This window comes from Grampus griseus (genome assembly GCF_964374135.1).
Source record: "Grampus griseus genome assembly, chromosome: 9".
In the NCBI taxonomy this organism is placed as follows: domain Eukaryota; kingdom Metazoa; phylum Chordata; class Mammalia; order Artiodactyla; family Delphinidae; genus Grampus; species Grampus griseus.
In genome coordinates, this window is record NC_139003.1 from 74,978,171 (window position 1) to 74,996,027 (window position 17,857).

Here is a 17,857-nt window from a genome sequence, read left to right on the forward strand (position 1 = left end):
CTCCCTGGGTCTCTTTCAGCTCTCACATCCTAGGATTCAATACTGTAACTGCAACTCAGCATTCCTTATTCTCACCGAGGTGAGCGCCACAGCGCAGTCCATTAGCATAAAATAACTCCATTCGGGGAGTGTCCCTGAAGGGCTGACCTACTAAGAACGTTTTCCAAATGGTCCTTAATCTCTGCCTCCCACCCAACCCCCGCCCAGGATAACAGATGTTCCTCATGGGATTTCAAATTTGCAAGGGAATCTTGACAACTTCTTTGGTAATGGGCTATGTCCTAATTCCAGTCTAATCAACAGAAGCAACTTCCGTACTTTGAGCTTTAGGTGCTGTGGAGAGAACAGATAAAAACAAAAAATTCTGCCTTCATGCTGTTTACATTCCAGTGAACGGAGACATCAAGGAAAAATAAGAACAATTCAAGGAAGACACAACGCGTCAGTATGGTGCAGGGGAACGCAAGGTGTGTAGTGAAATCCTAGTCCTTTGACGCCTACAAAACCTAATCCCGAATCCCTAAATTCTTCCGGGTCACTGTCGGGTTACCCTCCTCCTCCCACTCCGCCCACGGCCCCACCTTCTGGCCCTGGCCACGCCCACGCTCCTGACGTCAATTTTCCAAGCCCTGCCGCGTTGACCTGGCCTATGGTAAGCCGCAGGCCCGCTCGAGTCCCATTAAGCCCCGCCTCGTGAGTCGACGCGTGGCGACGGCGATGGGGTCGCGGGGCTGCGTGGCGCTGCGGCTCGGGGTGCTCCTGTGGCGCCGGGCCTTCTCTCCGGGAGCGTGGCCCGCGGCGGCCGCGGGACTCAGGCTTCGGCTGCTGTCCGTGGGGCGGCTTCCGGTGGGACCGACGCTCGGCAAGGTCTGCCCGGCCCCCGACCGAGCGCGCGGCCTGCACGGCGGGCCGGGCCTGGAGGAGCGGGCGGAGGGAACAGCCGGCGAGGGGCGCCCGGAGTCAGGCACCGGAGGTACGGGCGAGGAGGAGGGAGCCGGGTCCCAGCTAAAGAGGCTGAGTTCCTCTCTTTTTGCATTTCTCATGGGGTCACAAAACTCCTACAGAGCAGAACTGGAAGGGACTGCAAAGGTTGTCGGCACCAACTTTGCATTTCACAGTGAGGTCAAGAGACGGACTGAAGTCTCCCAAACCCCAGGCGTCTGTCCGAACGGCCACGTCGGACCCCTGGCATCACCACCTCACCGTCCTCATCCCCCTTCACACTTTGTCTAGGGTTCCGAGAAATGGACTTGTCGAGAATGTTGGGGCTTGAGGATTCTGAGGAAGAGCCAGGGTCTGGGGGCTCAGGGGTGCGTAAGAAGCGCTAATAGGAGATGGGGCCAAGTTAAGAGCCTCTAAGTACTGTAAGCTTTTAGAAACTTGAGAGGTGGTAAACAGATCACACCTGTGAAAGGATGTAGTATGAGAGGGAGAGGTTAGCCACTAGGGCCCTGGGAGTCAGCTTTAGAACTGAAGAGAGCTGTTAAGTCCACAGGCTCTTATACACCACGGTGAAGAGCTGAATATCTAAATCTCTAGAGGAAAAACAAAAAACGGTTTTCACAGATAACAGTTGTTACATAACCCAACTGGCATTGTAAGAAAACCTCGAGAGTTCAAAATGAGAATTGCTGTTAAAATTTTAACCCTCCGATTGGTAGATTTGGGGCCACACACTTACTCAGCTAGTTGTCAGTTTCTCTCTCAAATGAAGGTTGTGGACAGATACTACCCAAGAGCCCTTCCAGTTCACAGTTCTAGTTCTGTGACCCTTTGTGGCTGGAATTCAATTTAATGTGCCCCAAAATATTACCACCTCCCCAAATTGTGCTCCAGTTTTCCTCCCCTTTTAAAAATTATTATATTAACCATTATTATTATTTTATTTTATGTTTTTTGGCTGTGTTGGGTCTTTGTTGCTCTGCATGGGCTTTCTCTAGTTGCAGCGAGCGGGGGCTGCTCTTCGCTGTGGTGCGCGGCATTCTCACTGCGGTGGCCTCCCCTGTTGCAGAGCACGGGCTCTAGGCACGCGGCCCTCAGTAGCTGTGCCACGCAGGCCCAGCAGCCGTGGCGCGCAGGCTCAGCAGTTGTGGTGCACAGGCTTAGTTGCTCCAAAGCATGTGGGATCTTCCCGGACCAGGGCTCGAACCCGTGTCCCCTGCATTGGCAGGTGGATTCTTAACCACTGAGCCACCAGGGAATTCCCGTTTTCCTCTCTTTGATTTTTTTTTTTTTTTTTTTTTTTGCGGTACGCGGCCCTCTCACTGTTGTGGTCTCTCCCGTTGCGGAGCACAGACTCCCGGTGCGCAGGCTCAGTGGCCATGGCCCACGGGCCCAGCCTCTCCGCGGCATGCGGGATCTTCCCAGACCGGGGCACGAACCCGTGTCCCCTGCATCGGCAGGCGGACTCTCAACCACTATGCCACCAGGGAAGCCCTCCTCTCTTTGAATAGCAGTTCTCTGCTTGAGCTGTGTTACTCATTTCCTCAGGTACTAGAACAGAAAGCCGTCGTTGCTGATGTCTGGTTCTACTTGCATGTGCTAATAGGAAAGGATGTGTGTGGTGGCTGTCTGTGACCTGCGCACCCTTCCCATAAGTTGAGCAGTGCTGTATGAAAACAGTGCCCAGCTTCAACTTCCAGGAGGCCTAAACACCTTCATGGAGGGATGGTTTCGCTGTCAGCTGCCCGCATCTCTGGGTGCATATCGTGTCTGTCTTTACTTGGCCACCTGACAAAAGCAGATCTTTGTGCATTTCAGATCATACTGGTCCCAAGTTTGACATCGATATGCTGGTTTCACTTCTGAGGCAAGAAAATGCCAGAGACATTTGTGTCATCAAGGTTCCTCCAGAAATGAAATATACAGATTACTTTGTAATTGGTAGTGGAACTTCTACTCGACACTTACATGCCATGGCCTACTACATTGTGAAAATGGTAGGATGCTTTCTTTTTCTTTGGAACCTTTAACTTAATGGAATAGTGTCAATGCATCAGGCGGAAGAGCAGCATTTAAAAACTAAACCCTAAGATTATATAAGAAGCCCAGATTTTTAGAATTTGCATGAGTGTTTTATGTTCTTTGATAGTGAACGTTATGGGGACCAATATCTAGCCTTAGTGGGTCAAGATATTTTACATTCTTGTCTCTTGTGACAAGAAAAATAATACAAAAAAAAAAATTACCTGAGGCAGGCTGGAAGACAGTATAACCCAGAGGGATTTCTAGAGCAAAACTGTCCAGTGTGACACCCACTAGCCCCATGTGGCTATGTAATTATAAAATAAAACTAAAAATTCAGTTCTTCAGTTGTACTAGCCACATTTCAGGTGCTTGGTGGCCACATGTGGCTAATGGCTACCATACTGGACACAAATATAAAACATTTCCATAGTTGCAGAAACTTCTATTGGATAGTGCTGGCCTAGAGTTTAATTCAAATGTTTGAGCATGTCCAGTGTTCCCAGGCACGGTGCTGGGTATTGGGAAGACAAAAATTAAAAGATTTAGTTCTTACCCTCCAAATTCACAGGTCTAGTTGAGGAAAGAGAAGGAAGTTCATTTTCCAACTAGACTGAATAGGAATCAGAATGAGGAAGAAAGCGTACTTGGAAGCTGATTCTGATACCACTCTAGAGGGGAACATACTTCTTTCACCCTGTTGAAAATTGGTCAGAGAGGGAACAGTTAAGACCAAAAGAATAGCTGGGATTGCCTAGAGAAGGATGGTAAAATAAGGGGCTGAGAACAAAACCCTGGTGCAACATGGCAGAACAAAGGCAGAACAAACAAAGAGGGGGTAGTTGGAGAGTAAGAGAACTAAGGGGGCATGGAGAAGTTAAAAGGCAGGATCCTAGGGTCTCTGTCAGATGTAATAGTAAGACAGAGTAAGTATGACTTAGAAGTGACCATTGAACTTGGAGATATAAAAAGAATAAGAGATTTTTCAGAAAAAGTTTCTGTGGAAGAGCAAGGGAGGGGAATAGAAATTCCTTTTGCAAAAATTTTAGATGAGGGAGAAAAATGCAAGGTCAAGAAAGTTTTGTTCTTGTTTATGGTAAAATATCCGTTACAAAACTGAACATTTTAGCCATTTTTAGGTGTACAGTTAAGTGATGTTAATTACATTCACATTGTTGGGCAACCATTACCACTATCCATCTCCAGAACGTTTTTCTTTTTTCATCTTGCAAAAAACTCTGTACACATTAAACAATAACTTCCCATTCTTCTTTCCCCCAGCCTCTGGTGTGCCCCATACTGCTTTCTGTCTCTGTGAATTTGACTACACTAATAAGTACCTCCTTGAGTGGAATCATACTCTAATTTTCCTTTTGTGACTGGCTTATTTCACTTAGCATAATATTTTTCAAGGTTCATCTGTGTTGTAGCATGTGTCAGAATTTCCTTCTTTTAAGACTGATTATTTCAGTGTATGTATATACCACATTTTATCTTATTCACCCATTGGTGGGCATTTGGGCTGCTTCCACCTTTTGGCTATTGTGAATAATGCTGCTATAAACACGAGTGTAGAAATACCTGTTCAGATCCCTGCTTTTAATTTCATAAGTGGAATTGCCAGATCATGGCAATTCTGTGTTTAATTTTTTGAGGAACCATCACACTTTTACACAGTAGTTGCACCACTTTACATTCCCACCAGCAGTGCACAAGGGTTCCAATTTTTCTACGTCCTTACCAGTTGTTATTTTCTGGTTTGTTGATAATATTGATAGTAATCCTAATGAGAGTGAAGTGGTACCTTGTTGTGCTTTTGATTTGCATTTCCCTAAATTAGTGATGTTGAACATCTTTTCTCATGGTTATTAGCCATTTGTGTATATTCGGAGAAATGCCTATTCAGGTCCTTTGCCCATGTTTTAATCGAGTTTTTTTTTTTATTGTGAAGTTGTAGGAGTTCTCTGTATATTCTGGATATAAATCCCGTATCATCTATGTGATTTGCAAATATTTTCTCCCATTCTGTAGGTTGCCTTCTTACTCTGTTCATTGTGTCCTTTAATGCACCAAAGTTTTAAATTTTTCTCCTGCTGCCTTTGGTCTCATATCCAAGAAATCATTGTGAAATCCAATGTCATGAAGCTTTTCTACTGTGTTTTGTTTTTCTTTTTTTTGGATTACTTTATGTTTTTATTTTTTTGAATTTTAGAATTTTATTTTTTTATACAGCAGGTTCTTATTAGTTATCCATTTTATACATATTAGTGTATATATGTAAAACCCAATCTCCCAATTCATCACACCACCACCTGCCCCCTCCACATTCCCCCCTTGGTGTCCATACGTTTGTTCTCTACATCTGTGTCTCTATTTCTGCCCTGCAAACCAGTTCATCTGTACCATTTTTCTAGATTCCACATATATGTGTTAATATGCAATATTTGTTTTTCTCTTTCTGACTTACTTCACTCTGTATGACAGTCTCTAGATCCATCCATGTCTCTACAAATGACCCAATTTTGTTCCTCTGTATGGCTGAGTAATATTCCATTGTATATATGTACCACATCTTCTTTATGCATTCGTCTGTCGATGAGCAATTAGATTGCTTCCATGTCCTGGCTATTGTCAGTAGTGCTGTAATGAACATTGGGGTGTATGTGTCTTTTTGAATTATGGTTTTCTCTGGGAATATGCCCGGTAGTGGGATTGCTGGGTCATATGGTAATTCTATTTTTAGTTTTTAAGGAACCTCCATACTGTTCTCCATAATGGCTGTATCAATTTACATTCCCACTAACACTGCAAGTGGGTTCCCTTTTCTCCACACCCTCTCCAGCATTTGTTTTTTGTAGATTTTCTGATAATGCCCATTATAACCAAAGTGAGGTGATACCTCATTGTAGTTTTGATTTGCATTTCTCTAAAAATTAGTGATGTTTAACATCTTTTCATGTGCTTCTTGGCCATCTGTATGTCTTCTTTGGAGAAATGTCTATTTAGGTCTTCTGCCCATTTTTGAATTGGGTTGTTTGTATTTTTAATATTGAGCTGCATGAGTTGTTTATATATTTTGGAGATTAATCCTTTCTCCGTTGATCCGTTTGCAAATATTTTTTCCCATTCTGAGGGTTGTCTTTTCGTCTTGCTTGTAGTTTCCTTTGCTTTGCAAAAGCTTTTAAGTTTCATTAAGTCCTATTTGTTTATTTTTGTTTTTATTTCCATTACTTTAGGAGGTGGATCAAAAGAGATCTTGCTGTGATTTATGTCAGAGAGCGTTCTTCCTATGTTTTCCTCTAAGAGTTTTATAGTGTCCACTCTTACATTTAGGTCTCTAATCCATTTTGAGTTTATTTTTGTGTATGGTGTTAGGGAGTGTTCTAATTTCATTCTTTTACATGTAGCTGTCCAGTCTTCCCAGCACCACTTATTGAAGAGACTGCCTTTTCTCCATTGTATATCCTTGCCTCCTTTGTCATAGATTAGTTGACCACAGGTGCATGGGTTTATCTCTGGGCTTTCTATCCTGTTCCATTGATCTATATTTTTGTTTTTGTGCCAGTACCGTATGGTCTTGATTACTGTAGCTTTGTAGTATAGTCTGAAGGGAGTCTGATTCCTTCAGCTCCATTTTTTTCCCTCAAGACTGATTGCTTTGGCTATTCGGAGTCTTTTGTGTCTCCATACAGATTTTAAGATTTCTTGTTCTAGTTCTGTAAAAAATGCCATTGGTAATTTGATAGGGATTGCATTGAATCTGTAGATTGCTTTGGGTAGTATAGTGATTTTCACAATATTGATTCTTCCAATCCAAGAACATGGTATATCTCTCCATCTGTTTGTATCATCTTAATTTCTTTCATCAGTGTCTTATACTTTTCTGCATACAGGTGTTTTGTCTCCCTAGTTAGGTTTATTCTGAGGGATTTTATTCTTTTTGTTGCAATGGTAAATGGGAGTGTTTCCTTAATTTCTCTTTCAGGTTTTTCATCATTAGTGTGTAGGAATGCAAGAGATTTCTGTGCATTAATTTTGTATCCTGCAACTTTACCAGATTCATTGATTAGCTCTAGTAGTTTTCTGGTGGCATCTTTAGGATTCTCTATGTATTCTGCAAACAGAATTCTCATGTCTTCTGCAAACAGTGACAGTTTTACTTCTTCTTTTCCAAGTTGTATTCCTTTTATGTCTTTTTCTTCTCTGATTGCCATGGCTAGGACTTCCAAAACTATGTTGAATAATAGTGGTGAGAGTGGACATCCTTGTCTTGTTCCTGATCTTAGAGGAAATGCTTTCAGTTTTTCACCATTGAGAATGATGTTTGCTGTGGGTTTGTCATATATGGCCTTTATTATGTTGAGGTAGGTTCCCTCTATGCCCACTTTCTGGAGAGTTTTTATCATAAATGGGTGATGAATTTTGTCAAAAGCTTTTTCTGCATCTATTGTGATGATCATATGGTTTTTATTCTTCAATTTGTTAATATGCTATACCACATTGATTTGTGTATATTGAAGAATCCTTGCATCCCTGGGATAAATCCCACTTGATCATGGTGTATGGTCCTTTTAATGTGTTGTTGGATTCTGTTTGCTAGTATTTTGTTGAGGATTTTTGCGTCTATATTCATCAGTGATATTGGTCTGTAATTTTCCTTTTTTGTAGTATCTTTGTCTGGTTTTGGTATCAGGGTGATGGTGGCCTCATAGAATGAGTTCGGGAGTGTTCCTTCCTCTGCAATTTTTTGGAAGAGCTTGAGACGGATGGGTGTTAGGTCTTCTCTAAATGTTTGATAGAATTCACCTGTGAAGCCATGTGGCCCTGGACTTTTGTTTGTTGGAAGATTTTTAATCACAGTTTCAATTTCATTACTTGTGATTGGTTTTTTCTTATTTTCTATTTCTTCCTAGTTCACTCTTGGAAGGTTATACCTTTCTAAGAATTTGTCAATTTCTTCCAGGTTGTCCAATTTATTGGTATAGAGTTGCTTGTAGTAGTTTCTCAGGATGGTTTGTATGTCTGTGGTGTCTGTTGCAACTTCTTTTTCATTTCTAAGTTTATTGATATGAGTCCTCTCCCTCTTTTTCTCCCTTTTTTTGGCTAGTGGTTTATCAATTTTGTTTACCTTCTCAAAGAACCAGCTTTTAGTTTTATTGATCTTTGCTATTGTTTTCTTTGTTTCTGTTTCATTTATTTCTGCTCTGAACTTTACGATTTCTTTCCTTCTGCTAACTTTGGGTTTTGTTTGTTCTTCTTTCTCTAGTTCCTTTAGGTGTAAGGTTAGTTTGAGATTTTTCTTGTTTCTTGAGGTAGGCTTGTATTGCTATAAACTTCCCTCTTAGAACTGCTTTTGCTGCATCCCATAGTCTTTGGATCTTCATGTTTTCGTTGTAATTTGTCTCTGGGTATTTTTTCATTTCCTCTTTGATTTCTTCAGTGATCTCTTAGTAACGTATTGTTTAGCCTCCATGTGTTTGTTTTTTACGTTTTTTTCCCAGTAATTGATTTCTAATCTCATAGCGTTGTGGTCAGAAAAGATGCTTGATATGATTTCAATTTTCTTAAATTTACTGGGGCTTGAATTGTGACCCAAGATGTGATTTATCCTGGAGAATTGTCCGTTTGCACTTCAGAAGAAAGTGTAATCTGCTGTTTTGGGATAGAATGTCCAAAAATATCAGTTAAATCTGTCTGGTCTATTGTGTCATTTAAAGCTTGTGTTTCCTTATTAATTTTCTGTTTGGATGATGTGTCCACTGGTTTAAGTGAGGTGTTAAAGTCCTGCACTATTTTTGTGTTACTGTCGATTTCTTCTTTTATAGCTGTTAGCAGTTGCTTTATGTATTGAGGTGCTCCTGTGTTGGGTGCATATATATTTATAATTGTTATATCTTCTTCTTGTATTGATCCCTTGATCATTATGTAGTGTCCTTCCTTGTCTCTTATAACATTATTTTATTTTATTTTATTTTTTACCCCTTTATAACTGTATAGTGATCTTATTTGCCTCTTGTTAGTTTTAGCTTAAAGTCTATTTTGTCAGATGTAAGTGTAGCTACCCCTCCTCTCTTTCTATTTTTATTTACATGGAATGTATTTTTCCATCACTTCACTTTCAGTCTATGTGTGTCTGTAAAGCTGAAGTGAATCTTTTGTAGGCAGCATATGGTTGAAATTTTTTTTTAACATCTTTATTGGAGTATAATTGCTTTACAATGGTGTGTTAGTTTCTGCTTTACAACAAAATGAATCAGTTATATATATACATATGTTCCCATATCTCATCCCTCTTGAGTCTCCCTCCCTCCCACCCTCCCTATCCCACCCCTCCAGGCGATCACAAAGCACCAAGCTGATCTCCCTGAGCTATGCGGCTGCTTCCCACTAGCTATCTACCTTACGTTTGGTAGTGTTTATATGTCCATGCCTCTCTTTCGCTTTGTCACAGCTTACCCTTCCCCCTCCCCAACATTCTTTATTTTAAAGTTTATTTTATCTGATATGAGTATTGCTATTCCAGGTTTCTTTTGATTCCCATTTGCATGGGATATCTTTTACCATCCCCTCACTTTTCACTCTGTATGTGTCCCTAGGTCTGAAGTGGGTCTCTTGTAGACAGCATATATATGGGTCTTGTTTTTGTATCCATTCAGCAAGCCTGTGTCTTTTGGTTGGAGCATTTAATCCATTCATGTTTAAGGTAATTATCGATATGTATGCTCCTATGACCATTTTCTTAATTGTTATGGGTTTGTTTTTGTAGGTCCTTTTCTTCTCTTGTGTTTCCCACTTAGAGAAGGTCCTTTAGCATTTGTTGTAGAGTTGGTTTGGTGGTGCTGAATTCTCTTTTGCTTCTCTGTAAAGCTTTTGATTTCTCCATCAAATCTGAATGAGATCCTTGCTGGGTAGAGTAATCTTGGTTGTAGGTTCTTTCCTTTCATCACTTGAAATATATCATGGCACTCCCTTCTGGCTTGTAGAGTTTCTGCTGAGAAATCAGCTGTTAACCTTATGGGAGTTCCCTTGTATGTTATTTGTCATTTTTCCCTTGTTGCTTTCAATAATTTTTCTTTGTCTTTAATTTTTGTCAGTTTGATTACTATGTGTCTCGGTGTGTTTCTGCTTCCTGGGACTCTCTGTGCTTCCTGGACTTGGGTGGCTATTTCCTTTCCCACGTTAGGGAAGTTTTCGACTATAATCTCTTCAAATATTTTCTCGGGTCCTTTCTGTCTCCTCCTTCTGGGACCCCAATGATGCGAATGTTGTTGCATTTAATGTTGTCCCAGAGGTCTCTTAGGCTGTCTTCATTTCTTTTCATTCTTTTTTCTTTATTCTGTTCCATGGCAGTGAATTTCACCATTCTGTCTTCCAGGTCACTTATCTGTCTTCTGCCTCAGTTATTCTGCTATTGGTTCCTTCTAGTGTATTTTTCATTTCAGTTATTGTATTTTTTATCTCTGTTTGTTTGTTCTTTAATTCTTCTAGGTCTTTGTTAAACATTTCTTGCACCTTCTCGATCTTTGCCTCCATTCTTTTTCCGAGGTCCTGGATCATCTTCACTGTCATTATTCTGAATTCTTTTTCTGGAAGGTTGCCTCTCTCCACTTCATTTAGTTGTTTTTCTGGGGGTTTATCTTGTTCCTTCATCTGGTACATAGCCCTCTGCCTTTTCATCTTGTCTCTCTGTGGATGTGGTTTTTGTTCCACAGGCTGCAGGATTGTGGTTCTTCTTGCTTCTGCTGTCTGCCCTCTGGTGGATGAGGCTATCTAAGAGGCTTGTGCAAGTTTCCTGATGGGAGGGACTGGTGGTGGGTAGAGCTGGCTGTTGCTCTGGTGGGCAGAGCTCAGTAAAACTTTAATCCGCTTGTCTACTGATGGGTGGGGCTGATTTCCCTCCCTGTTGGCTGTTTGGCCTGAGGTGACCCAACACTGGAGCCCACCTGGCTCTTTGGTGGGGCTAATAGCAGACTCTGGGAGGGCTCACACCAAGGAATACTTCCCAGAACTTCTGCTGCCAGTGACCTTGTCCTCACGGTGAGCCACAGCCACCCCCTGCCTCTGCAGGGGACCCTCCAACACTAGCAGGTAGGTCTGATTCAGTGTCCTATGGGGTCACTGCTTCTTTCCCTGGGTCCCGATGCGCACACTACTTTGTGTGTGCCCTCCAAGAGTGGACTCTGTTTCCCCCAGTCGTGTTGGAGTCCTGCAATCAAATCCCACTAGCCTTCAAAGTCTGGTTCTCTAGGAATTCCCCCTCTTGTTGCCGGACCCCCAGGTTGGGAAGCCTGGCGTGGGGCTCAGAACCTTCACTCCAGTGGGTGTACTTCTGTGGTATAAGTGTTCACCAGTTTGTGAGTCACCAGCCAGCAGTTATAGGATTTATTTTATTGTGATTGTGCCCCTCCCACCATCTCATTGTGGCTTCTCCTTTGTCTTTGGTTGTGGGGTATCTTATTTGGTGAGTTCCAGTGTCTTCCTGTTGATGATTGTTCAGCAGTTAGTTGTGATTCTGGTGCTCTTGCAAGAGGGAGTGAGCGCACGTCCTTCTTCTTTGCCATCTTGAACCAATCTTATCCACTGTGTTTTCTTCTAAGAGTTTTATAGTTTTAGGTTTCGTGTTTGGGTCTTTGGTATTCAGTTAGTTTTTGTAGATGGTGTCAGGTAAAGACTCCAGCTTCATTCTCTTGCATGTAGATAATCTAGTTTTCCCAGCACCATTTGTTGAAAGGACTGCCTTTCCCTATTGAATGGACTTGGCACCCTTGTTGAAAAATCATTTGACCATATGGGCTCTTTGTTTTGTTCCAGTGGTCTATAAGTTTATCTTAATCACTGTTTTGATTACTGTAGCTTTGTAGTAAGTTTTTAAATCAGGAAACTTGAGATCTTCAACTGTGCTCTTCCCTTTCAGGATTGTTTTTGGCTATTTGGGGTCTCTTTAGATTACATATAAATTTTAGGATGGATTTTTCTATTTCTACAAAAAAAAGTCACTGATAGAGATTGATTGTATTGAATCTGTAGATAAAGTATTAACGATATTGTGTTCCAATTCATGGATACAGATTATTGTATTTCAGTGTACGAGTCTTGCTTCCATGGTTATGTTTATTTCTAAGTATTTTATCCTTTTTGATTCTATTGTAAATAGAAATATTTTCTTTTTTAAAAAAATTTATTTATTGATGGCTGAGTTGGGTCTTCATTGCTGCACACAGCCTTCCTCTGGTTGCAGTGAGCGGGGGCTACTCTTCGTTGTGGTGTGTGGGCTTCTCATTGCAGTGGCTTCTCGTTGTGGAGCACAGGCTCTAGGCGCACGGGCTTCAGTAGCTGTGGCATGCAGGCTCAGTAGTTGTGGCTCACAGGCTCTAGAGCGCAGGCGCAGTAGTTGTGGTGCACGGGCTTAGTTGCTCTGTGGCACGTGGGATCTTCCTGGGCCAGGGCTCGAACCCGTGTCCCTTGCGTTGGCAGGCAGATTCTTAACCACTGCGCCACCAGGGAAGCCCTAGGGTTTTCTATGTATAAAGAGCATGTCATCTGCAAATTGAGACAATTTTATTTCTTCCTATCCAATTTTGTTACTTTTTTCTTTTGTTTTCCCTTGCTCTAATTGTCATGGCTAGAACTTCCAGTACTGTGTTGAGTAGAAGGTGGCAAAAGTGGGCATTCTTGTGTTGTTCCTGATCTGAGAGGAAAAACTTTCAGTTTTTTGCCATCAAGTATGATGATAGCTAATCTCCATGGGCTCTTCATGTATGGCCTTTATTACCTTAAGGTAGGTTTGGGTTTTTTTTTGCTTATCTCTGTTGAGTTTTTATCATGAAAGGGTATTGAACTTTGTCAAATGCTTTTTCTGCATAAATTTGAAATGATCCTGTGGTTTTCGTCTTTCATTTTGTTAATGTGGTTTATTACATTGATTTTTTAAATTAATCAATCTATTTTTGGCTGTGTTGGGTCTTTGTTGCTGTGCGTGGGCTGTTTCTGGTAGTGGCAAGTGGGGGCTACTCTTTGTTGCAGTGTGCAGGCTTCTCATTGCAGTGGCTTCTCGTTGCGGAACACAGGCTCTAGGCACGTGGGCTTCAGTAGTTGTGGCACGTGGGCTCAGTAGTTGTGGCTCATGGGCTCTAGAGCATAGGCTCTCGTAGTTGTGGCGCACGGGGTTAGTTGCTCCATGGCATGTGGGATCTTGCCAGACAAGGGCTCGAACCCATGTCCCCTACATTGGCAGGTGGATTCCTAACCACTGTGCCACTAGGGAAGTCCCTACATTGGTTTTTTCATGTGGAATCATCCTTACGTTCCAGAAATAAATCCCATGTGGTGTTGATATATAATTTTTTGAATGCAGTATTGAATTAGGTTTGCTAGTATTTCATTCAGGAGTTTTCCATCAGTATTCATCAAGGATATTGGCCTGTAGTGTTTTCTTATAGGGTCTTTGTCTGGTCTTGGTATCAGGTTAATGCTACTCCCATAGAATAAGTCAGGAAGTGTTCCCGCCTCTTCAGTTTTTTGGAAGAGTTTTAGCAAAATTTGATGTGAGCTTATGTTTAAGTATTTGGTAGAATTCACCAGTGAAGAAGCTGTGTGGTCCAGGGCTTTTCTTTGTTGGGAGGTTTTTTTCCTTCCTTCTTCTCTGTGTGTTCTTTTCTCTATACCCCACCCTTTCGTTTGAGATACAGTTGTGTTGGGAGGTTTTTGATTAATGACTCAATCCTGTTGCTATTATTGAATAGGGCTATTCATACTTTCTGTTTCTTCATGATGCAGTCTTGATAGGTTGTGTGTTTCTAGGAATTTGTCCATTCTAGGTTTTCCAGTTTGTTGTGTCTCTAATGTCTCCTCACTCATTTCTGATTTTAGTTATCTGGGGGTTTATTGATCAATTTTGTTGATCTTTTTGAAAAATGAAATCTTGGTTTCATTCATTTTTGTCTATTTTGTTTTAATTTGGTCATTGACTTCTTCCTTCTGCCAGCTTTAAGTTTAATTTGTTCATTTCCTAGTTCTTTTTATTTTATAATATTTATTGGACTATAGTTGATTTACAATGTTGTGTTAGTTTCAGGTATACAGCAAAGTGAATCAGTTATACATACATCCACTCTTTCTTAGATTCCTTTCCCATATAGATCATTACAGAGTATTGTGTAGAGCTCCCTGTGCTATATACAGTAGGTCCTTATTAGTTATCTATTTCATATATAGTGGTGTGTATGTATCAATCCCAATCTCCCAATTTGTCCACCCCCGCCCACCCCCACCCCCCGCTTTTCCCCCCAGTAACCATGTTTGTCTTCTAAATCTATGACTCTATTTCTGCTTTGTAAATAAGTTCATTTGTACCATTTTTTTTTAGATTCCACATATAAGCGATATCATGATACTTGTCTTTGTCTGACTTCACTTAGTATGATAATCTCTAGGTCCATCCATGTGCCTGCAAATGGCATTATTTCTTTCTTTTTTATGGCTGAGTAATATTCCATTGTATATAGGTACCACATCTTCTTTATCCGCTCCTCTGTCAATGGACATTTAGGTTGCTTCCATGTCTTGGCTATTGTAAATAGCACTGCAGTGAACATTGGGATGCATGTGTCTTTTTGAGTTATGGTTTTCTCTGGATATATGCCCAGGAGTGGGCTTGCTGGATCATATGGTATTTCTGTATACATCTATATCTATATATCTATCTATATCTTTATATATCTCTATCTCTTAAGGTAGGTTTTTTGACCATGCCGCATGGTGTGCAGGATCTTAGTTCCCCACCCAGGGATTGAAGCCACACCCCTGCAGTGTTAACCACTGGACTGCCAGGGAAGTCTCTCATGGTAGTTCTATATTTAGTCTTTTGAGGAACCTCCATACTGTTCTCCATAGTGGCTGTACCAATTTGCATTCCCACCAACACTGTAGGAGGGTTCCCTTTTCTCCACATCCTCTCCAGCATTTATTTATTTAAATTAACTTTTATTGGAGTATAGTTGAGTTACAGTGTTGTTAGTTTCTGCTGTACAGCAAAGCGAATCAGTTATACATATATCCACTCTTTTTTAGATTCTTTTCTCATATAGGTCATTACAGAGTATTGAGTAGAGTTCCCTCAATACTCTTATTAGTTCTTACAGTCGGTTCTTATTAGTTATATATTTTATATATAGTATCTACAGTATATGTCTATCCCAATCTCCCAATTTATCCCCCCTCCCCCCAGATAACCATAAGTTTGTTTTCTATATCTGTGACTCTGTTTGTTTTGTAAATAAGGTCATTTGTACCATTTTTTTAGATTCCACATATAAGTGATATCATATGATATCTGTCTGATTTACTTCACTCAGTATGATAATCTCTAGGTCCATGTTGCTGCAAATGGCATTATTTCATTCTTTTTTATGGCCGAGTAATATTCCATTGTATATATGTACCACATCTTTATCCAGTCCTCCAACTATGGACATTTCAGTTGCTTCCATGTCTTGGCTTTTGTAAATAGTGCTGCAGTGAACATTGGGATGCATCTGTCTTTTTCACTTATGGTTTTCTCTGGATATATGCCCAGGAGTGGGATTGCTGGGTCATATGGTAATTCTATTTTTAGTGTTTTAAGGAACCTCCATATTGTTCTCCATAGTGGTTGTATCAATTTACATTCCCACCAACAGTGCAAGAGGGTTCCCTTTTCTCCACACCCTCTCTAGCATTTATTATTTGTCGATTTTTTGATGGTGCATTTCCTAGTTCTTTAAGATATAAATTCATGTTGTTGATTTGGGAACTATTTTTTTCATGTAAGCACATACAGCTATAAATTTCCTTCTTATTGCTGCTCTCACTGCATTCTATAACTTCATTTGTCTCAAGATATTTTCTAATTTCCCTTGTGATTTCTTCTTTGATCAGTTTAAGGTAATAAAACAGTTGATTTCCACATATTTGTGGATTTTCTAGTTTTGCTTCTGTTGATTTCTAGTTCATTTCATTGTGATCAGAAATACTTTATATGAGTTTAATCTTTGAATTTATTAAGACTTGTTTTGTTGCCTAACATATGATCTATCCTGGAGAATGTTCCACGTGCACTTGAGAAAAGTGTGTATTCTGCTGTTGTTGGGTAGAATGTTCTGTTAATGTCCATTAGGTTCAATTGGTCTGTAGTGCTGTTCAAGTTCTCTATTTCCTTATTGATCCTCCATCCATTAATGCAAATAGGGTATTGAGTCTGCTATATTACTGGGTTAGCTCTGATTTTTGGTGCATGTTTCTAATTGTTATGTCATCTTGGTTGGTTGACCCTTTTATCATTATATAATGTCCTTGTCTTGTAATAGTATTTTTTTCTAACATTAGTGTATTTGTTGTTTTAGACCATTCATGGAATCTGCTGGGAAAAGAGATTATGGGATGATAAAATCCCATTAACATTGTCATGAAAGTAGATGAGATGGAATCATTAAAACTGAGAAGACTAGCCTTAAAACAGGAAGGCAGCATCTGTCTCCCCTGAGAGGGAAAGGAAGCTGGGATGGACAGAAGGGATGATATATGTGAGAAGTGGATATTGAGAGAGTTTAGGCCTGCCTCTGAGGCACCTTGGTAAATGAGTGAGTTGGCCCTGTCAGAAGGGTTTGGGCAGGAGGATTCAGGAGACAGGTATAGGAGGTGGGTAGGATTTAAGGGGGAAAAAAGTTTCCGTATGTTTATATTAAGGGGCATGGTGTAGCTGTGAGGAATGAATAAGTTAGTTGCCAAGTTAAGACCAAGAAAAATACCCCCAGACGCTCAATAAGAACAGAGATTTCCCCTATCCTCTTCCCCTTTAATATGTGATCTGGTTTTTTTCAGTACAAATACCTGAAACATAAAAGTGAGCCTCATGTTAAGATCGAAGGGAAGGACACAGATGACTGGCTCTGTGTGGACTTTGGTAAGTTATTTTGGCACATTCTACAGATAAATATTTGATATTGCACTAATCTTGAACTGTTTTCAGTTGTAAAAGGATTGAGATCTGTGTTTCTCCACATACATTTTTCTTTTTAACTTGAGAATTTTATTTTTTTATACAGCAGGTTCTTATTATCTCCACATACAATTTTTGAAGTGTGTCTAAAATAGGTTTTCTTATAACTTAGTTGGTCTTATTCACATGTGAAATCCTCATGTCACATGGTATGTATGTAAGTTGCCATACAGGTCAGAAAGCTGATGGAGAACAGGATGGATAACATGGGAGAGATCCCCTAGTGGTGGTGGAAGGCACCTTGGGGTACACATAACCTCGGCCTTAAATAACTCAGATAAGGTGAAGGGCATTCTAGGCACAGGAAAGGACAAGAGCAGAGGACTAGAATTTTGAAAAGATTTAACAAATTTGGGTTTTAATACATACATAGTTTCAAAGTATTTCCCCAAAAGATAGTTAATACAAAGGGAAAAACAGTAACTGAAGAACTGTGAAGGGTCTGAGATTTTATCTTACGTGTAAGCTAACAAGTTAGTCAAGGTTTGATGAAGCACAGTCTGTTACTCAGCAACAGTAGTAGCCAGCATCAAGCACCATTTGCACCAGGGTCCCTGAGCAACACAGGACCAGATGACACCTGTGAAGTTCTAAGAGAAGAGCCCTGAGATGAGGGTATCTACATCTTTTATAATGGGCAGGAAGCAGGCCTGCGTTTGCTCTGGTGGAAAACACTTTTTCGGCCAAGGCTATATGTCAGGGTTTCTCAGCCTTGCCACTATTAACATTTTTGGCCAGGTAGTTCAGGTGCTGAGGAATATTCTGTGCATTGTAGGATGTTCTTCTCTTCTCCACCCCCCCAACTGTGAAAATCAAAAATGTCCCTTATTGAAAACCACTGCTGTAAGCATACTTGTG

General features: G+C 40.7%; 1 protein-coding gene across 2 annotated transcripts in view; it reads left to right on the forward strand.

Moving 5' to 3' along the window:
- Positions 1-702: 702 nt before the first annotated feature.
- Positions 703-17,857, forward strand: part of MALSU1 (mitochondrial assembly of ribosomal large subunit 1) — a 29,066-nt gene continuing 11,911 nt past the window's right edge. For both annotated transcript variants that reach the window (XR_014297167.1, XM_082661548.1), the window contains exons 1-3: positions 703-973; positions 2,761-2,939; positions 16,822-16,903. Coding sequence is in view for 1 of the 2 variants with exons in the window: in XM_082661548.1 (XP_082517674.1) it covers positions 718-973; positions 2,761-2,939; positions 16,822-16,903 (517 nt within the window). In the remaining variant the exon portion in view is untranslated. The remainder of the gene's footprint in view (positions 974-2,760; positions 2,940-16,821; positions 16,904-17,857) is intronic.